The sequence below is a fragment of the Colletotrichum fioriniae genome, assembly GCF_027942845.1.
Source record: "Colletotrichum fioriniae strain IMI 355084 chromosome Unknown scaffold_1, whole genome shotgun sequence".
Taxonomy (NCBI): Eukaryota; Fungi; Ascomycota; class Sordariomycetes; order Glomerellales; family Glomerellaceae; genus Colletotrichum; species Colletotrichum fioriniae.
In genome coordinates, this window is record NW_027076837.1 from 6,279,180 (window position 1) to 6,300,382 (window position 21,203).

General features: G+C 54.2%; 6 protein-coding genes across 6 annotated transcripts; 4 read left to right on the top strand and 2 right to left on the bottom strand.

Annotated features, from left to right (window-relative positions):
• Positions 1 to 580: 580 nt before the first annotated feature.
• On the top strand, positions 581 to 1,791 carry DYS1 (Deoxyhypusine synthase; the record flags this gene model as incomplete). Its single annotated transcript, XM_065756273.1, has 3 exons — positions 581 to 799; positions 870 to 1,649; positions 1,720 to 1,791. 3 exons carry the CDS (start codon positions 581 to 583, stop codon positions 1,789 to 1,791), a joined length of 1,071 nt encoding a protein of 356 aa, XP_065615513.1.
• Positions 1,792 to 3,522: 1,731 nt separating this feature from the next.
• Positions 3,523 to 5,172, top strand: CWC27 (Peptidyl-prolyl isomerase cwc27; the record flags this gene model as incomplete). The annotated part of the gene is made up of 1 exon (XM_053194197.2): positions 3,523 to 5,172. One exon carries the CDS (start codon positions 3,523 to 3,525, stop codon positions 5,170 to 5,172), a length of 1,650 nt encoding a protein of 549 aa, XP_053048394.2.
• A 2,354-nt stretch (positions 5,173 to 7,526) lies between these two features.
• Positions 7,527 to 9,815, top strand: CTA8 (Heat shock transcription factor; the record flags this gene model as incomplete). The annotated part of the gene is made up of 2 exons (XM_053194198.2): positions 7,527 to 7,984; positions 8,075 to 9,815. The coding sequence occupies 2 exons, from the start codon at positions 7,527 to 7,529 to the stop codon at positions 9,813 to 9,815; spliced, it is 2,199 nt and encodes a 732-aa protein (XP_053048395.1).
• Positions 9,816 to 11,222: 1,407 nt separating this feature from the next.
• On the bottom strand, positions 11,223 to 13,108 carry MDR1_1 (GTPase-activating protein; the record flags this gene model as incomplete). Its single annotated transcript, XM_065756274.1, has 7 exons — positions 11,223 to 11,273; positions 11,359 to 11,809; positions 11,905 to 12,055; positions 12,159 to 12,486; positions 12,570 to 12,761; positions 12,841 to 12,965; positions 13,084 to 13,108. The coding sequence occupies 7 exons, from the start codon at positions 13,106 to 13,108 to the stop codon at positions 11,223 to 11,225; spliced, it is 1,323 nt and encodes a 440-aa protein (XP_065615514.1).
• A 1,370-nt stretch (positions 13,109 to 14,478) lies between these two features.
• CYP10 (Peptidyl-prolyl cis-trans isomerase cyp10) lies at positions 14,479 to 15,111 on the top strand (the record flags this gene model as incomplete). The annotated part of the gene is made up of 2 exons (XM_053194200.1): positions 14,479 to 14,556; positions 14,686 to 15,111. 2 exons carry the CDS (start codon positions 14,479 to 14,481, stop codon positions 15,109 to 15,111), a joined length of 504 nt encoding a protein of 167 aa, XP_053048397.1.
• Positions 15,112 to 16,251: 1,140 nt separating this feature from the next.
• Positions 16,252 to 19,368, bottom strand: BUD6 (Bud site selection protein 6; the record flags this gene model as incomplete). Its single annotated transcript, XM_065756275.1, has 2 exons — positions 16,252 to 19,059; positions 19,198 to 19,368. The coding sequence occupies 2 exons, from the start codon at positions 19,366 to 19,368 to the stop codon at positions 16,252 to 16,254; spliced, it is 2,979 nt and encodes a 992-aa protein (XP_065615515.1).
• Positions 19,369 to 21,203: the final 1,835 nt, after the last annotated feature.

Sequence of the window (21,203 nt, forward strand, 5' to 3'; positions counted from 1 at the left end):
CACCAAAAGTAATCGACCACACACACTCCGTCGCCGTGTCGTTTTACCATTAGACGACCCGACCTGCACGGGTGGGCACTCGCAATTCGAGGTGGGTCCCTGTGCGCGCGCCGTGGCAGACCCTGCCGCCTGGTACTCCACCTTTCCGTCAAAATTCTTTGCAGAGTGGAGTCCGTCTTTTCTGAACATCACGGCCGTGGAGTCATCCCATGCCCGCCTGGATGGAGCCATTGTGAAGTTTGTACCTCTGTGTGTGTGGATGGTCACTTTTTTTGCACACCAGCTCCAATATCCCGTCAAATTTCCTCGTTCCCGGACTGCTAAGAACGAAAAGAGTACGGATAAATACACCTTATTTTTGGGTTGAAACAATCACAGGGTTCTTGTCTGATAGCCATACACAATTCTCCGCGATTCGTGTTCCCACTATCCGCTATAGATCGCCACTCCCCTCACTGGTATGTACCTTTGTTCGGTGGGCTTGAGACAATCTCACTTTTGAGATCTCTCACATTTGCAACTCAACTGCAGCCTGTTTTCGGTGTGCCTCCCTCATTCGTTCATTCACAGAAAATACATGATGGCATCTCAAGAGAACCCCAACGCCCCGCCGGCGGCAGCAACCGATGCGGTTCTTGTCGTCTCGGAAGAAATGCCCGAGGGCGCACAGAAGGTCGAGGAGTTGGACTTTGATGATATCAAGGGGCCAATCACCGCCGAGAGTCTCTACAATGGCATGAGATTCATGGGCTTCCAAGCCTCGTCTCTGACCGAGTCCATCCGGATCATCAATGACATGGTGAGCCGCCACATCTCCTGCTCCCACGTGTGAGACGACATCCTGCTGACAGGCGGGTCGCAACTTCAAGAGGGCATGGAGAGACCCAGAAACTGGAGACAGGACCACCATCTTCCTGGGCTACACCTCCAACATGATCTCATCCGGCATGCGAGGCGTCTTCCGGTGGCTAGTCAAGCACAAGCACGTCTCCGCCATCGTCACCACCGCCGGCGGCATTGAGGAGGACTTTATCAAATGCCTGGGCGACACCTACATGTCGTCCTTTAGCGCCGACGGCGAAGGCCTGCGCAAAAAGGGTCAGAACAGAATCGGCAACCTCGTCGTCCCAAACTCGAATTACCGCGCCTTCGAGGACTGGGTCGTGCCCATCTTTGACAAGATGTACGAGGAGCAGGAGGCCAGCAAGGGCACCGACGACGAGATCAACTGGACGCCATCCAAGATGATCCACCGCCTCGGCAAGGAGATCAACGACGAGCGCTCCGTCTACTACTGGGCCTGGAAGAACGACATTCCCGTCTTCTGCCCCGCGCTCACTGACGGGAGCTTGGGCGATATGCTGTACTTCCACACCTTTAAGACCTCGCCTGGCCAGCTCAAGTGCGATATTGTTGAGGATATCCGGAAGATCAACACCATCTCGGTGCGCGCAAAGAGGGCGGGTATGATTATTTTGGGTGGCGGCGTTATCAAGCATCACATTGCAAACGCTTGCCTGATGCGCAACGGCGCCGAGTCGGCCGTGTACATCAACACTGGCCAAGAGTTTGATGGAAGCGATGCGGGCGCCAGGCCGGATGAGGCCGTTTCCTGGGGAAAGATTAAGATTGGGGCCGATGCCGTCAAGGTATGTCACCCAAAGCACTTGTTAGGGAGAAGGTTGTGTGTTTCATTGCTAACAATTGTAATGCGTGTAGGTCTATGCGGACGCCACTCTGGTATTCCCATTCATTGTTGCAAATACTTTTGCCAAAGACAAATCATCATAGACTTTACAAGTGGGAAAAGAAAAGAAACAAAAATTCCATCGCACACATAAGAGCCGCCACATGTTATTCCTGGGGCTGGTATTCTTACAATACTGACTCCCACTCAGGTGACTTTGATATAACATGCCCCTGACTTTCAGTCTCCTCGCAATCTGATCCACAGGACTCAGCATCAGGACCAGGGCAGCAGCACGGGGCATCAAGCTCGTCCGGGGCTGGTGAGGCGCCGCATTCCCGGCAGGCCAAGGACTTCGAATGCCGTGGGCACTGAGGGCAGATACAGCAGGGCTTTCCGTTGCTAGATTGATGGTTAACATCCTTCTGTGTATAGTGTACCTTGCAAGAGAGCGAGACTTACTCTTCCTTTACCTCCTCAAGACCCGACGTATCGTCTTCAGGGGCGCTCTCGGTCGCCTGCGAGTCGTGCGAATCCTCATCAGCCACGCCACTACGATAATCGCCGCTCTGACTCTGACTTGTCGGCGGCGGCGACGAGACAAGACCGCTGGTCCCCGAACTCGACGGCTCGGAGGTAAACACCGTGGCTGCCGCGCTGCTACTATTAGGTGGCGTATGGCTTCCTTCTTCCCTGCAGTTGCTCTCGGGAAAGTATCGAAGGTCTTGCTGTGATTGTATCCTTCGATATATGTACTCGGGGTTTGCGAGGGAGATTTCAGACATGTGAGCAAGTGTGTCTGCGCAGTCTAATGACTCTGCCCGCCGCATGTTTGAACGTGTCTGGTAAGGCATTTTTCTGTGTGATATGTTGCCTGAAGTTGATTATAGGATAAAGCCTCAATAAAGTGGAAGTGCTCCTACTTCTGACTTTCGTATACAGAGGCGAATACCAGGGGTCTGCCAAATGGTGGAGAGGGAAGAAGTCGGCTTTTTCTCATAGTGTGATAGTGTATCGGAGACGAAGTGCAAATTCGACTCTCTACGAGCCCTGGCAGCCGGTATACAACTCAGACCATCGGCGATAGCTTCCCTGATTTAGGTTCTGTTGTAGCAAGGGCGGGATAAAGCCTATGGACCTTGCTAGGTAGGCGAATCCTTCGGGAAGCTCTACATCGTGCCATGTGTTTTTGACATAACATGGACGTGGTCGACATGTGAAAACCAGGCGAAATATTTGATGCAAAAGCTCTCCATTGACACTCTCTCATCTTGTTCGGTGCATTCTTGTAAATTTTCACAGGTCACAGATCAAAACTATCACCAAAGTGGGAGAAAAAAAAGGTCATCAATAGGGAATTGAACAAAAGGTTAGGTTGAGTGAGGCTCGAGGACTTTCGGGTTAATACTACGACTCCCCCCTCATACCCCTCGGCCACGTTCCCCCGACCTCTTATGGTACGACAGAAGATAACCAGACCTAAGTACCTTGCGCATGCCCTGGGAGTATTCAGAGGGAATATTTCTGAGATATGATGCAACTAACTCAGGGAAGCACTTACACGATGTAAAGCATGTGGCAGGTGGCAGAACCGACAGGGCGGTGCCGAATCAAAGGACGTCCCGAGGTAGCTGCACGTGACCTTATCGATAAACAATCTAACGCTACCTCGCCGACGACGATCTAGAAACTTTCCAAGGTTATAGCTGCATCCACCCACTTGTCCCACGCACCTCTCCCTCTCCCAGAACAGCTTCTGTCTTTCTTTCTTTCAGACCGACCCTACCCAGAACTTTATCTCTCGACTCGACAGAGTTTCGCCACGGCCGGCCAAGATGTCGGCCATCTACAACCTCGAACCGCAGCCGACTGCGTCCGTCATCCTCCACACCACCCTAGGCGACATCTCCGTCGAGCTCTTTGCCAAGCAAACACCACTCACCTGCCGAAACTTCCTTCAGCTTGCCCTTGATGGCTACTACGACAACACAATCTTCCACAGACTCGTGCCAGGCTTCATCCTCCAGGGTGGTGACCCAACAGGAACCGGCAATGGCGGCGAGTCCATCTACGATGGAGGCGCATTCAGCGGCGAACTGGACCCCTGGCCAATGGATGAGCGACGCGGTCTCAACGCCGGTCCGACGGGCATCGGGTTCAAGGACGAGTTCCACTCACGGCTGAAATGGAACCGGCGCGGGCAGCTGGGCATGGCGAACGAAAGTCGTCCCAATACGAACGGCAGCCAGTTCTTCTTCACACTCGATCAGGCAGACGAACTCAACAACAAGAACACGCTGTTCGGGCGGGTAGCTGGCGACACGATTTACAACTTAGCCAAGATGGGCGAGGGGGAAGTCACTCCAGGCACGGACCGGCCGACGTACCCTGTCAGGATTACAAACGTGGAGATTCTCGTCAATCCCTTTGAGGACATGGTGAAGAGGTCAAGGGTTGCGACCCAGGCACCCAAGACTGTGGTCATTGAAAAGAAAAAGAAGAGGAAAGGCGGGAAACAGCTCTTGAGCTTTGGGGACGACGAGGGCGATACCGAGGAGGTTCCGGTCTTGAAGAAGACCAAGTTCGACACGAGAATAGTAATGGATGTGGATGAGGAAGAGGAACCGGTCGTGAAGAAGTCGACCAAGTCCAAATCGAAAGGCAAGGCAAAAGTGGAAGCGCCGGAACCTCCGCGACGAGACGAACCTGAGCCCGAGCCCGAGCCCGTTGAGGAGAAGCGGACGGCACCGCCAAAGGAAGTGTTATCAGAGAAGAAGAGCGCCATTCCTATTCGACTTCAAGATTCTCCGTCGCCAGAGCCTGAGGTTCGCGACACCAAGACGGCTCTCGAGAAGACCAACGAGGAGATTGCCGCTCTTAAGGCCTCGATGAAGCGGAGCTTTCAGTCCGAACCGGTCAAGGAGACCAAGAAGTCTGCACTCGAAAGCATGATTCCCGAGACATCAATCCGGGGGAGGAGGAGAAGGCCCGGCGGTAATACGAATAGCCGCGAAGATCAACAAGCTCTCGATTTCTTGAAAGCTTTCAAGTCGAAGCTGGATCAGGCGCCGCCGGAGGAGGCTCCGGAGAAGGGAGACGGACCCACCTCCGCAGCCGAGGAGGGGGAGCGCAAGGAGGACAAGGTGGCCGACGAGGAAGCGGAACTTTGTGATCTTCACTTTATTGCCGATTGCCAGAGTTGCAAGGCGTGGGATCAGGCCGCCAAGGAAGACAGCGACGACGAAGGGTGGATGTCACGGGCGCTCAGCTTTAAAGCGGATAAGCTGGGTAAGGATCTCAGTTATCGCAAAAAGGCAGAGGAGGAGTTGGTTGTGATTGACCCCAGGGAAAAGGCCAGGACACTGCAAGAGGAGAAGAAGGCATCGCGAGAGGCCCGGAGCGGAAACTCCGGACGCGAATGGGATCAGGCACGGAATGCAAAGATGGCCAGAGCTTCGGCTCTTGCGGGCAGAGGTGCAAGGTAGTTTTCCTGAGAAAATAGGAGGGTATCTGTAGGTACCTCGACAGGAACAAGGGTTTGCAATGCGACTCTGTAGGGCGGGACAACAATGGGCCAGTTAACCAATGATACCCCTGAATTCGAAGCAAGATGCGAGATTCAAAGTTTCGGAGAGCCGTTGGTAATTATTTGTTCCCGCGATGCTATTCAGACGACAAAAAATTGCAGTTGGGGGATGGGCCGTGCTTGAAGAGCTGAGATCGAAGAATAAGCTAGGAATCGGAGGAAAATGACGTTGGTCAGGTACCTTAAGGAGTGTACACTACTTCAAGGGGGCAGCTCCCCGCCGGGTCCCCACACGCGTCATCGAGATGGCCTCGAGAAAGATGGCGGGAGACACCGAGGAGGGAAACGGCAGTTCGGCCGAGTCCAGAATCCCTTGTTATGCTGTATTTGGTAAAAACTGGGTGGAAGGTGGAAACATTGCATTCGGAAGATGGTATGAGGATTGATGCTTTCACAGCTGGTGCCAGGATGGCGGGGTGCTTCTACTGTGTAGGTATCCGTATTCACCTCAGTTTTTGAGTACAGTAAGGTAGGTACCGCTCCAAATGAAATGGGTTCCAACACATTTCCTTTCACAGATGACAGCGTGACAGTGTCGGTGAGGATCGAGATGAAAGTGATTGCTGATTGGGCCGGACGATCTGTCCCGTGTCCAAGGGACCTCATCCTGACCCGTCCGTCCCAGAGTCCCAGTCGAGGGTCCCCGAACGACCACGGTTCCCGTTATGAATTGGTGTTTGGATGGGGCTCCTTGACGGTCCCAGGCCGCCCCGGTGGCCGGTGGCCGGTGGTGGGCTGGTGCTTGCAGTTCTTCTTCCTTCAGGGGTCTCCACTCTGGTGACGGGGTCTTAACTCTCAGCCTTTGGATCCTCAGTTTCTCATGGTCTCGGTCCCGTCTAGTTGATAATGATAATACAACAACGGTATTATCCCCCCGGTCCAGACACCAGGCAGCTTCAGATTTGACCTTACTTCTTCTAAACTCTTTGAGCCTGTGGTCCCTTCTTACTCGGACAAGAAACGGCATTGTCATTTTTTTCTTCAACCCTCTTTTTGTTTTTGTGAGGTGCCTGTCACGAACTGGTCTCAATTGCTACCTAAGCATACGCACATACCTAACTGGGAGAGACAACCCCTTCTTATCCAATTATCCTCTTTTAAAACATTCCCATCAACCCACAGTACACGACGTGGTAGCGACATCATCCCCCCCACCACGCACCTTGGAAGAGGACGAAGAGAGAAAAAAAAGTGAGAGACGCGCTACGTGCAGCAGCCAGCCAGCAGACCGCAGTCAGCAGCAACACCGTCGCCGTCAACGTGCAACAACCAAAGCACACAGCCTTGAGCCGTCAAGTTGAGCCAAGCACCAACCCGCTGACGCCTGACGCCTCACCGTAAGGTACCGTCGTCTGAAGTTGCCTTACCTAAGACGGCGAACACTCACCTCTTTTTCCCTACCAGAAAAAAAAGAAGCGGGAACCTCTGCTCTCATTCAGAGCTTTCGCAGCATCCTCCGCGACCGAGACAATCGCATCCTTGCGCCGAAACCCAAGACCGACCTATCGCGACAAGGGCTTCTTTGCCGGCCCATAGTTGGAATTGTTGTTGTCGGCTTTTTTCTTCTTTCCTCTCTCACACAATAGACTTCCTTTGCAAAAGCTTCTCCCACAGCTTTTGGCGATTGACTCAGGCTTCCCCCCCTCCTCCAGCCTGCCCTTTCAGCACTTGGGACATAGAGAGAGAGGTCCCCCAGGCTTCACGACCCAACGAACGACCCGAACGTATATAGAACCACGAGATCTGTATCCTCATCCACCACCCTTCTTTCAGTCACCGCGCTTTTCCACGACCGACGACTTTTCGGCTTCTCGCAGACCCTGGATATTTTGCGCATGCGACAGGCGACTTTCCGATTAGTCTGCACTATCCCGACCGATCCATCCGCCGCCGCTGCCGCCGCTCTTCGCTTCTCGACACCGCTGTGAAAAAGCAAAAAGAGGAGGTGTTATTTTCTGGCTCGCACTTGGCGACTACTGGTACACAGGCTGCCTACAGCTCTCAACCCGCAACCCACCAAACGCGGCCGCCGCGAAAAGATTCAAACGAGCCTCACCAAAGTAGGCGACCCCCGCGTCAGCCTATCACGCCTGCCTCAAAGGCGCCGCATCAGCCGGCGACCTGGCCGATTGGATTCTCCCAACGGGCCACACAACTCGTCTTCACCCGAACCAACGACCCCCCAGAAGGCGCATGCACATTCCCATGTCTTCGAACCCTCGAAAGCGACCAGCGCCAGGAACGATACCCACCATGCCGATGCCACAGGTCCAGCAGTCATTTCCCAGCCCGACCGGCGACCAGTTCTTACGATGGGGAGGGGCAGCGGACGTTGCTACGGGCCTCGTGGACGGCACAGGGGCCCAGGCTGCCAACTCGTACGGCCTCGTCCCCGGTCAGCAGCAGCAACAGCAGCAGCAGCAGACGCCGCAGCAATTCGTGCAGCCCACACCGAGCCCCAACAATGCCGTCGCGCGAAGGCAGATGAACAGAGCACTCGTCCCGACGGGCGCGAGGCAAAACTTCGACTCCTCCAGTGACCCTTGGTCCTTTGTCGGTGAAGACTCTGCGCTCCTGCAGCAGCAACAAGCAAACGAAAACATGGCCGAGACCGACAACGTCGAAGTTCTGGAGGAGATGGCTCGCAAGGCCATGAGAGAGGCGCAGCAGAAGCGGAAGCAGATCCCGCCGTTTGTGCAGAAGTTGAGCAGGTAAGCCAGGTTTCCATTACCTCCAAAGCCGCGAGAGGGCGTGTTTTCGTGGCAGTAGGCTTGTATTGTACCCTTACTAATATTTGACAGCTTTCTCGACGATGATAAGAATTCTGAGCTCATTCGGTGGTCGGAGAAGGGCGACTCGTTCATCGTCCTCGACGAGGATGAATTCGCGAAGAAGCTGATTCCCGATCTGTTCAAGCACAACAACTATGCTTCCTTTGTACGACAGCTCAATATGTACGGCTTCCACAAGCGGGTCGGCTTGTCGGATAACTCGATGCGTGCAAGCGAACGGAAGAACAAGAGCCCAAGCGAGTACTCGAATCCCTTCTTCCGACGAGGGCACCCGAACCTGCTTTGGCTCATTAACAAACCAAAGAGCGGTAACAAGGGCAAAAAGGGCGCCAAGAACGCAGAGGTCGAGGGTGACAGCGAGGAGGATGCCGTCAACATTGACGATGGCGTGACACAAGGCTTTAGTACCGCCAGTGCACCCGCAAGCAAGGCCCTGCCACCCTCGGGCGACATGCCGATACAAAAGAAGGAGATGACGTTGATTCGAGAAGAGTTGGCCAAGGTGCGCGAGCAGCAGAGGATGATCATGACGGCGATTCAGCGGATCCAGCAAGACAACACGGCATTATATCAGCAGGCTGTCGTCTTCCAGAGCCAGCACGACCGCCATCAGAACTCGATCAACGCCATCCTGAACTTCTTGGCCAACGTGTTTAGGAAGACACTTGAGGACCAAGCGGGCCCTCAGAGTGTAAACGACCTTCTCGCGAGCATCATTCCGAACGGCAACAGCTCCAGCTCGGTTCCTCAGGGAAGCGTCGTGGATCTGGGCGACTACGTGCAAGCACAAACCTCGGCAGGAAACAACATCAATATCCCGAAGCGTCGGCAAGCGTTGCTGCCGCCCATTCCCAACGGTCGCGCGAATACGGTATCGCCGTCACCAGCTAGCGGCTCCGCGACGCCTCAGCCGTACAACCGCGAGATGGGCACGGTCACAGAACTGTTTGACACATCGCCCGGCGACCACACATCACCTACCAACTATCTAGCCCAAGAGCTCGAGTCGAATCCCCATGAGAGCATGATGAAGATTATCCACGACACGAATGCTAACAACTCATCTGGTATCGATCTCCCCCACGTCGTCAACAATACCCCAGCCACAATGAGCAACGACCAACGGAACAAGATGCTGAATGCAATGGCCGGTCGATCGTCCGCAACGCCCTCAACCAACGCCCCGCAGTCCTCCAAGCCTTCAATGTCCGCCTCACCCAATCCGCCAGCTCCATCCGTCACCGCCACTCCCGATACACCACCGCCCATGCCCGCCGCCCCCGGTCTCTCCCTCTCGCCCATCATGGGCTCCGCCGCGCCGCCACCTTCACTACAGCAAATCAACTTCAACCAAGAGGATCTCGCCGCGCTACACCGGATGCAGGAGGAGCAAGCCGCGAAGCTAGACCACCTCTCCAGCATGCTCGGACCGCTCAGCCCTTCAGGTCGCATACCCGGCATCGACGAGAACGGCAACGTAAATGGCTACTTTGACGGCGACCTGGACATTGACCAGTTCCTGAACCCGGACGCGTTCCAGGGCGACAATGCGTACCCCGGCGTCAACTTCAATGGTGATGGGAACGACTTCAACTTTACGCTCGACGGCTCGGCTCCCAATAATGGCGGGGCCAACAACAACGTCAATGGCACACCGAGCTCCACCGGGACTGAAGAGGTTCCGCGGGATAGCTTCGATGGGATCACTGGCAGCCCCGACCGCGGTAACAAACGCAGACGTGTGGGTTGATGATGATGCATGACTAAAAGGGGCCACCCCCCTTTTCACGACTTTCTTTTTAGCAGCACCATAGGTGGTGTAACGGTCTTGATCATCAAATTATCTAGAGGATGAGAAAAGAATACAGCAGAGTGTATTCCTCTGTTCTTCTTGTTCTTCTCATCTCTCTCTGGGAGGCGGCGGGTTTTCTTCGAAGTAACTTGTGCGTGGACAAAAAAGAGCATGATATCCAAAAATTGCTTATTGCTTTCTCGGTCTCTCCCTCCCTCTCTCTCTTTTCCCTCTCATTTCCCCCTATCTCTGAACCGAGTTGGGAAAGTAGGGACTGGATGGAACGGGACGGGACGGGTATGTGTGTGTGTGTGTTCTTGCTTCGGGGAAGAACTCGAGGTTTTCCCCCTGTGATTTGAGGTCGCAAAGGTGGCAAAGTCTTTTGATTTTAGGGATTTGAAAGCTACGATTGAGCAAAATTCCTAGGATGGATGGGATGGGATGGTTCTTCTTTTCTGTAAGGTAGAATAGAAACTTCGCCGCTTACGGGTGTGGTGGTGATCTCAATGCTACTCTTGATGAACAAGTACCTTGAATAATTATCTCTGTGCGTGACGGTGGTAGGATTTTTGGGAATCAAAGTGTTGTCAGGGGCCTGCTGAGAGGGCTTACTTACCCTGGACCACCGCGAGTGGGAAGTCGGTTCACTGGGGTAAGCTCTCGGGATGAGCTTCAGCTCCTTAACACGCCGCTGTGTCAGATGGTAGCGAGTCAAAGATTTCGACTCACTTAGTCGTTGGTGTCAAGATAGCCAAGACCCAGTGAACATGTGTTTGAAGATGAAGTGGGACTTGATCTTTTCGCTCACAGCCTTCTTGATGCGTGGAAGAAGCTTGGCTTGTCACTTCAAGGTATGCTCTGGTAACAGTCATTTATCGTGCCACGAATACGTGCGAGCGGCTAAGCGGTGTCGAGAGATTTTTGTCATCGATATCTCTCTACCTCGCCCAAGAATATGTTCTCCAGAGTTTCCCGAAATCCCTCCCGCATGGCCGCCCTTATCGAGGCAGCAATGTTGTTTGGTTGTCGTTTATTCGGCTTGGTCGTTTTCGGTTTCCTTATTTGGCGGCAACGCCAAAGTGGGATTTGTTGTCGAGCAAGCCGGGCCTGACTGCAAGCATTCAAGAAACCGTTACGGTGCTCTGGTAACCGGAGAGTATGTGGTGGTACTACTTCTTCTCTTCCAATGGGCGAATCATAGACAACTATGAGCAGCAGGTGAACGAGGGGTTAGGTAGTATCGGGAAGCCATTGGCAAAAGCTTCAAGACGAAATCAACACGGAGTCCACATTTTATTGTTCCCAGCTCAATACATCAGCAGACCTATAAAGACACAACCCCTCATCTCTGTCGAACCAAAGAGTTCACATGCCCTTTCTCGCATAATTGCTCTGTCTTCTAAGCTTGGCTCCCCTCTGCAGTGGCTGTTAGCAAATCAAGGGTTTACAGTACACACCCATGGAGGGCAGGTGTTGAAGGAAATGGGGCGTTCGTCCTTACCATGTACAAGATATACGGCAAAGGCACAAACGCAACAGCAAAGATGGCCAAAATCATACTCGACCCGAGCACGTCGAACCGATAATACATGGGCGGGATGAATAGCGGGAAAGTCGCCCCGCACATGGCGTTGAACAGCTCATTCCCAGCCAGGACGGAATTGACGTGGTCCGGGTACGACTCGGCGAGGTAATTCAGAATCGAAATGTACAGCAGCAACCCACCCGCCGTAAAGAGGGACGACCCGACGATGGGGACGAGGTAGTTTATCTCGGGCCGCGCCGTCCAACCGAACCAGACCAGGCTGGCCGGGATGAAGAGGCAGCCGACCATGGCCGGGTGGAGGTGCTTCTCCGGCTCGATGTTTCCCTCGCGGTCAAACTGCGGCTCGATGCGTTTGCGGTAGTATAGGAAGAACGGCGGGATGGTGAGGAGGACGCCGACGATGAGACTAGTAGCGCGATGCCCTGTTTACCCGTGCCAAAGTGGTATACTTCCCCGTAGGCTTGCGGCAGGGCCTCGAACCAGATGTACATCAGCCCGTACGCGAAGGCGCTGTAGAGGTTCAAGAAGAAGACGGCCGGCTCGGTGAGGACAAGGGTGAAGGGCCGGACGAGGTGCGCTTTAAAGACCTCGGTGCCTGCGGTGTAATCCGCGCGCAGCTGCGCCTCGCAGACGAAGCCTGGGTCGCCGGTGACTTTCCGCAAACGCATGGCCCGTCGGTACAAAATATTATCGGCGCTCGTCTCCGGCAGGAAGAAGATGAGCACGACCAGAATCCAGGCGGCCAACCAAGAGACGATCCAGGCGGACCAGGTCCACCCCCTTCAGCTCGACGGCGAAGCCGCCGACGATGGGCCCGAACGTGGGACCGGAAATGCCGATGAGGCAGAAGGAGGCCATGGCGTAGGTGTGTTTGCGGGAGACGAACATGTCGTCGAGGATGCCGGCGGCGGAGCCGAGGACGGGGGAGCCGAAGAAGCCCGCGAGGAAGCGGAAGCCGAGGAGCATGCCGATGGAGGTAGCGAGGGCGATGGGGATCTGGGCGAGGCCGAAGATTGCGAGGGCGGGTATGTAGATTTGGTTGCGGCCGATTTGAGGGATTTCGGAGAGGGGGCTCCAGACCATCTTTGCGTTCTTGTCAGTATATGGTGTACAAGTAGATGAGTACAAGGGGAGGGGGGGAGGAGGATAATCGAGATTAGACTCACTGGTCCGAGACCGTAGCCTAGGACAAAGACTGTTAGTCCTAAGAGGGCCACGACCTCCGAGACGCCGAATTGCTGGCGGACGCCGTGAGTGCCGACGGTGTAGATTGATGCGCCTGCGTAGACGGCGATGACGAGGAGGCAGATGTGGAAGCTGACGATGGCTTTCTTCATGACGGACCAGTTTCTCGGGTTCTGGGATATTACACCTTTAGCTCCGATTTCCAAGAGGTGAGAGTGTGTGAGTGAGAAAAGGGGGTCAAATTTTAGTCACCTCTGGGTCGTTTGGCAAGAACTCGACGAGATGGAGGCCCTTTCTGTTCTCGATGCCATACTTTTCCCACGTCGTGCGGCTGATTGTCTGGTTGCCCAGGATCTCGCTGTCTGACTTCTCCGAGTCTAGTGAGAATGCTCGAACCTCGGTGTGTCTCGAAGCGTATGAGAGTCTTCATTTCCAGAACGAGTGGTCGCGTGTTAGTCTAGCGCCTTTGCTCTTTCGTGTGTACTTGTAACTCACCCCGAGTTCGACCGATCATAGCCATTTTCCGTGTATCTCTGACGGATCAAGGGGGGTGTCTCTCGTCAAAGTATTGAAACGCCGGGTGCCTGGCCCTGGTGACCGCTCGTATGACGTGCCATGCCCATGTATCTCGAACGATCTCGTTGAAAGTCATGTTGCGCGCGTCGAATCCGGGGTCAACTTACTGGCTAAGCGAAAGAATCAGGTGCCAGTACAGGTTTGAGAAGATCAATCCTCTATATGAAGAGTATAAGAACAAATCGTAACGAATTCGAGTCGGTAGTCCGTCAAGTTTCAACTTTCTGAATTGTCGGGATGACCGTCATCGTCCTAAGCAACGAACAATGCAGAATTTCTTGTTTCTTGATAGTCCAACGAAACGTTGATGGCCGCGGGTTCCCGACACAAACGCCCTAATATCCGTCCCCTTGTCAAGAAACAGTGAAGTTGTGGGAGCCGTTGGAGACTCTCTTCGCTGTCCTCCGGGAGAGGCACACGGTCCCCCCCCCCCCCTCCTCTGCTTGCTCGAATACGTCCAGTGTGAAACTTTGCAAACTGAGTTGCGCAAACGTGGTCAGTTGGAGACGTGTGGCATGGCTGAGCGGTACGGGCTGGACGTAAGGTAATGGGCAATGCACTTCCTATAGCGGTCAATTGGTTCGAGCATCCTCCTAGACTTCCGGGCGCCGCGCTCCCGGCTCGAGTTTCCACTCATTTTTCGTCCCGTCCGATCCCGCGGACTGGCCCACCTACCGGTATGGGGCCGTGTGCATCCCTCCCCCCCCCCCGCGACTTTGGCCAGAACTTGGTCTGGGCCAAGACTGTTTCCATGCGTTTGACGTCATTGAAACAAATTGATCGAATCATTGTACAGTTGGAGCGAGGAAGAGAAAGGCGGGAAGAGTATCGGTGAGCGTATAGTTGTTCAACATACCAAGATAGTAGCCAAAAGCTGTGGAAATTATTTGGCAATCATTTCACTCGCTGTCAAGCTGGGCTAAATTTCTTTTGGTCGTTATCTCGAACGGTGTACTCGAATTCGTGTTCTCAGGTTTGAACCAAGAAAGGAAAGTCTCGTCAGAGCAAGCAGCCGGTATCAACTGATGTTGAAATCAAAGCGTTCGCAACAGAGTTATAAGTTGACTGTCACTCGTGAAGTGGGGGTGGCTCTCATGCGTGCACCTTTGGTCGGCACCAGCTTGAGTCGGCACCCGGAGCTCAATGCACCGATGCCGGGGGCTCCAATGAAGTGGTCCACCACGTAACTTTAAACTTCCAGTCGCAAACAACCCGCACGCATGCAGCTTGAAGCTAGCTTTGCGCCGTCAACAACAACAGACGACTATACAACAATTCGAGTTCGCGATCGAAACGAGCAGACAAATTTCCAACATGTCCGTCACATTACATACGAATCTCGGTGACCTAAAGATCGAAGTCTTCTGTGAGAGCGTACCAAAAACAGCAGAGGTAAAAAGACCCCCTTCCCAATCATCCCAAGGCTTCCCCTTCGCATCCCACCCGCGGCCGCTCACCACCACCCTCAATCGTATCGCGAGACATTCTACCTAACGGACGACTAACTATTCCCTATCACAGAACTTCCTAGCACTCTGCGCATCACATTACTACGACGCCTCCCCCTTCCACCGCCTCATCCCGAAATTCATGGCCCAGACCGGCGGACCCGCGCACCCGTCGCCCCCGGACAACCCAAAGGGCGGTCGCTCCATCTGGGGCGGCGTCTTCGAGGACGAGATCCGGCCGGCCCTTAAGCACGGCGCGCGCGGCGTCGTGTCCATGGCCAACAAGGGTCCCGGCACAAACGGCTCGCAGTTTTTCGTGCTGTTTGACAAGGCGCCACATCTGGACGGGCTCAACACAGTCTTTGGGCGTATCATCGGGGACGATAGCACCGTTACGCTGGGCAAGATTGAGGCGGTCGAGGTGGATCGGAAGAATCGGCCCAAGGAGCCGGTTGTGATTGAGAGGGTTACTGTCCATGCGAATCCGCTTGCTGGGTGAGAGTGGGGATGGTCTTTTGGAGATCGTGAGGGATTATGAGGAACTATGAGGAACGGAGGTTCCGTGGATGGCTCCGGAAAAGGGAAAAAAAGATGGATGCGAGGGAAGAGATCCCGGAAAAGCTATGATACCCGTACGTCAAAAACGGTTCAAGACTGTCCTGACGGCACACAATATTTAGATGAAATGGAGAGACTTTGCTTTACCCAACCCTCGCTCGGCCAGCTAGGGGCGGTCAATCTATGTTTCCTATAAAGTGACACAGCCGTATTTAGAGTCAGAGGGAGCGTGAGAACGTGGAGACCAGACCGTGGCGTTCATACCTGCGAGTTTCCTATATTCGTCCATGTCGCTCTCATCACGATGCCCCTGAGAGGCTCGCCCTTAAAGTGGCTACAATGTCATTCTCCAAGAGGAGACTTTCGTCAATGGTGTTGAGGCTTGGTGCCCAGAGCGGATGGTCTTCATGGCAAGATAAGCAAGGCTTCTCTAGCAACTTTGCAACTTCGTGCCCCATCTAACCTCCACGTACCCAAGGAAAGACATCGAAACCCAACTTCTTGGGAGAACTCCCCCCCGAGAAAGCGTGGGATAACGCGCCGAGTACGAAACCAATGTGACTTCAAATCATCAAGATCACAAAGCGTTCTCAGCTTTCAGACAGACCAGACCGGCCATACAAAAGTCTCCGTTCAACTTAGTTCAGGCATAATAAAGGTACTCACCCCGTCACATTAAGCATCCATTCACACAACGTCACTAGTAAAGACACCAGTATTCAAAATCCAGGAATAAGAGAACAAGGATCCATAAATTCGCCTTCGCTATAAGCTACCATGACAAAAAGGCGCGAGGCATACGCAGCCAAGCCAGAGCCAGGTAAACAACTCGAACCCCCTATAATGCAAGAAAAAGAATATGGAAGACGGGGTAATAGCAAGAAACAATCCAAACTCCGCCTATGCGAGATCGGGCCAAAGTGAGTACTGGGATCGCAAAAAAGGGGTGCACCAAATAAAATGACGAGAAGAAACAAAAGGTGTGTTTGACATATCCTCCATACGGGTCATTGACACCATAACACATGTGTATGACCATTCATTTATAACAAAAAAAAACCCACTGCCCGCTGCTTCATCTTCATGGTGCCGGCGGCGCAGCAGCAGCCTTCTCCGGCTCAGCTTCCGCCGTCGCTCCCGCCTCTCCTTCCTCTTCCTCTTCTTCTTCCTCTTCCTCAACTTCTTCGTATTCAACCTCCTCTTCCTCCTCCCCCTCGCCCTCCTCCGCAACGATACCATTCTGCCTCTCCCAGACCTGTCTCCGAATCATGTCGTCCTTTGCCTTCCTTGCCCGTTCCACCTCCTCGAAGCCGCCAGACTTCTTCAGCTTCCCCTCCTCGACAAAGTTGGACAGCTCCCTCTGCAGCTCGTTCCCCTTGCGGCCCTCGAGTTCCTTCTGCCTCAGCTTCTCCGCGCGCTCGATGGCCTCGAGACGGTTCTCGTGGTTCGGCTGAAGCGCCCTCACCTCGCCGAGGACACCGTCCTTGGCCGCGTTCGGATCGAGACCGTTGCCGATGCCGTTGAGCCCCTTGGAGAAGTTGCGGGCGCTGCCGGCGCTGGCGCCCGTCCCGTTATCCTTCAACTGCTCTTTGGTGGCCTGCTCGACCAGCGCAAAGGTCTCGGACGCCTTCTCCAGGTCATCCTGCAGATCGATCATGAGATCCTCCATAAGGCGCAACTCATCACGGCCCTTGCACACGTCCTCAAGCTCCTTCTCCCAGATCTTGGTCCATATGGGCTTCTCTTCCTTCATGTAATCCTCCACCTTCTTGAGCTCCTTGGAAAGCTTCGTGATATCCATGGCGACAGTCTCCAGTTGCCTAGGTAGGGGCCGCACGCCACGAAGAACCACATCTTTACGGAGGTCCTCAACCAAATCTTGCAAGTCGTCGACCTTTGTGACGAGCCGATCGGAATCTGTGTTGAGCTGCTCGCGACCCTTGGTGACATATGCATGGCCGGTTTCACCATCAATGGTCGGTATCGAGGCCTTGACCACCGCCGCCTTGACATTGCTTGCCTTGCTGCGGATGGCTGACATGGAGCCTTGGATCTCCGACTGGAAGCTGGAGTAGGCCTGGCGCATGACAGCAAGGTCACGGCGCAGAGTCTGGATCTCGGTGATGTGTCCGGAAGCGAGCTTGCGACCGCCAGCGAGGCTCAATGACTTGGACCCATCAGCAGGCGCAGACACAGCCGGAGGAGCAGCAGCAAGCCTGGCCATTTCCGCAACCGCTTCTTGCTGACGTTCCGAAACTCGCTGGAGGGCTAGACCTTGGTCGTCTTGGTTCTGCTTCACATCCTGTACTATCTTTTTCAGTTGCCCAATGCCCTCATCGATGTGGCGTTTTACTTCATCCAGAGGCTCAACATTTAAAACCAACACTGTTCGATCCTTGATATCTGACAGATCCTCGAGCTCGTGCCTGACTCCTGATACGGGGTCTTGAATGTATATCTCTGGAAGATCAGCACCGTTGGAGTGTGTGTTCCAAGAGAACTTTTCGATAAACGCCAGTTGGAGGCGTCCAATCGAGAGCTCGCTGTACCCCTCAGGCAGCACAAACTTCTTGACTTTGGACTTGTATTGCAAGAACAAAGTGAGCTCTGTGGTCAAGGGCGGAGACTGCTCGTGAAGGAAACTGGCGTCGCGCTTCTTCTCCGGGGTCTTGATCCCTGGCGAGACCTTGGGTTCATCTTTGCGCGGTGGGTCGGGCTTGCCATCATCGTCGTCGGGCGACATAATAGGGAGATCATCGCTAAGAGGGCCTTTCAGGGTAGCGCTGGGCTTAGGGTACTTGTCTTCCGGCGTTTGTATCGTTGGACTCTCGGGCCTGCCTGCCGACAGCTCTGCTGCGGCCTCGGCACGACTCGGTGCCGGGGAGGTGTCTAGTTGCGGCTGCTTCGAGGCACGATTTTGGCGGAGTGTCTCTCGAGTCTGAACAGCACGCAGAGACTCCCGGACTTCGCCCCGCCCGCGGTTGGGTATCGGGGAGTTTTGTGATGGCAGCATTGGTACGCCGTTCATGGCACTGCCCAAGTGCTTAGATATTTGATACTGCGAGTAACGCCGAGAAGCTCTTCTCTCCAGGTCACCGCCCTTCTGCAAAGCCGCAAATGCGCTTGATTGCTGCTTTGGAGGAGGCGGCGGTGGTGGAAAAGAGTCAACGTTGACTTCTCCAGACTGCGCAGAGGGCATCGTCGCCTCGTCGCCAGGGTACGGAGGCATGACGGGGATATTTTGCATCGTCGTACTCGACATGGAGGACTGCTCCGAGTTGACGGAACCGCGCGACTGATCTCTCGGGGGCAGGTGTCGACGACTTGGAGAGGTGCTTACTGGGGCGGCACCAGCAGATTGGGAGGATTCCCTCTGAGCGTCTGGTCGATAGCCATTCTGAATGCCCTCCTCCAACAGATTCGTCAACCCAGTATTCCCACTGCCCATCGTGCTCGTGCTCGTCGTCCGCTCCGGCGCGTTAGCTGAGCCCCCGCTTTCCCTGTCTCGTGGTTGTTTTTGCCGCAACTTTTGCTGTTTGCGCTTCAATCCATGGAGCAGGTTGATGATGATATCTCGAATCCGTGGAAGATATTTCTCCAAGCTTTCGGTGCTCGCTTCTTGGCTCAAGGTAGACTCTAGTATGCTTCGTAGCAATTCGGGGACGTTGCCTAGGTCGGAGGTGTCCACGTTGATGGCAGTGAAGGCTCGGCATGCCATGTTGAACTCGTATCCTAGCCTGACGTACACATCGGATACCTGACCGTCGGTAGCTTGACCGCGCGACCATTGTGTAAGGGTTTCCAGGAGTTGTTTGGTTGCGACTAGCAAGTGAGTAACGCTTTTCTCAATTTGCGATAGGGGCATGGCTGAGCTGCTGCTGGTAGAATTCTGTAGATCGAAACTCGGTCAGCTGCTGACATACAGGAACAGTGATGGCAGAGGCACACGGGCTCGTTGCGCAACCATCGTGTCTGGTGGAAGCTCGAGGATGGCTTCTAGGTTGCTGGAATGTGTGTTCAGACTCACATTTGACCTCCGCATCCCATTTGGCGGGGCGGATCGATTCGAGGCGTTGGAAGCTCTAGGCTGCATACCGGTACCTGGTGATATTGACCGGACGGGCACATTTGGCGGCGGCCCAGGTTCGGCACCTGGGGAGCGTCGTTGCATGCGCTGCGAAGGCGTCGGCGCCTGCATCGTAACTCAAATCGGCGGGTTTCCTGTCTCTGCGGTGATCTGGTCCACCTCTTCCTTGCGCTTCCCCAAACAGATTCTCCGAGATGAGGTACCCAAAAAGTTAAGACGAGCGAGTCGGTAGACGTGTGTGGAAATGGCTGGACCGGCTCGCAAACGTTTATTGAAGCAGAAGGTTGAAGTTCATGCTACGGAAAGCAAAGACGGCGAAGGGCGGACACTGCGAAGCTGCTGCCGAGGTGTATGTGCGTACGTCGGGGCAATATGCTGAGCTTCGTCTCATCCGATGCCTAGTCCGAGGGCGAAAAGATCGATACGGCGAACGGTGTGGCGAACGGTGTTCGGCGGTAGGGGGTCGTCCGGTTCGGTGCGAAGGACGGGTGGATGTTCTGTGTGCGAGATGGAAGCTGTAGAAGCAAGGGCTAGAACGCGTCCCAAAGAAGCGAGCGGAAGTTCTGCGATATAGGTAGTAGGTGATACGTTATCGGGGATGCCGTCAATGGCGTTGTCGTCCGTAACAAGATGTGAGGCGCGCGCAGAATGTCGCAGGTTGTGTTATTAGTAGCGAAACCTCAGGGAGGGAAAGTCGACAAGCCCAGGATCGGTTGCAGATGGTAGAGCGCAAAAAGGCAATGCAGAATGCAGAATGAGCAGGAAGCACAGCACAGCAATTACGATGTGGAATTTCAGGTGAAGTATGTATGTACGAGGTACAAGTGGCAGCACGTATATGCAATGTCGAACCGTGTTCGGAAAGCGGAGAGGTCTCTGGCCGTATCCGTAGCTTTTTCGGCCCAAAGACCCAGAACTTGTACAGCCCAAAGATTGAAAGGCCCCCAAGGCCAGGGGGACGGGACCGCACACTTTCCATGCTCTGCTTTTTTTTTCTTCTTCAGTGTTCTCTCCTTCTTTAACCTTGCCCTTTGGCTGCTCCATGCCCTGGTTCGCCGTCATCCCCCTCCCCCAGTCATAGTACCTAAAGCATAAGGTACGGAGTACCTCGTGGCACGCGTGGCACGGTACTCGTCGGGTGCACCTTGAAGCGGTCCCCCCAGTCCAAGTCCGCTGCCCGTCACCTCATCCTGACAGTGGAGCGCTGGACTGGACTCCTTCCACTGGCTCCTCGGTGGCTTGACAACCCTGTCAAGGATGAATCTAGGGTGCACGTGCCCCGTTTACCAGCCACCCGACATGCAACTTGGTACTACTCACCAGGGTACTCATCACTCAGCACTCATCATTCATCACCACCACTCAACCACTATCCCAACCAAAACCATGAATATCACACCCCTTGAACCCGAAATTGCATACAACATCATGGATGAAACAGTAACGAATGTTTCAAAACATTGATAGTCTGTGATGTTTACTCTGTAGAGCGGGGTGCACTACCAACATCTCAAAGTCAATACTCATATCGTAGGGGAACATCTCAACTACATCGCGATGGATGCCCACCTGATATGCATGTCCACAACGCATGCGCAAGGTACAACATGGAGAGAAGTGTCCGGGCGTTGCTCCGACTAGCTCCAGAATTATACGGATAGTTTGCTCTTCTTCAGACGCCCTGATGGGGTAAAAGCCAACAAAACCACGGTCAGTGCATTCAAGCTTTCCATTTATCCTCCTGTCATTCAAGTCTACCAGAGTGCCAGACCACTAAAGAGTAACGGTGTGTTTGCTCGACGTCTAAACCCTGCGAGCCGTTGTCAGAGGAAAACGAGTCTGGTGTTTCAACCTGTTCCCTCCTGGCTGGGCTGTCCATGGCTCAGGCGCATCATTACATCACCAAACTGCAACCATAGGGTCAATCCTCGAGTGGTTCATTCTAC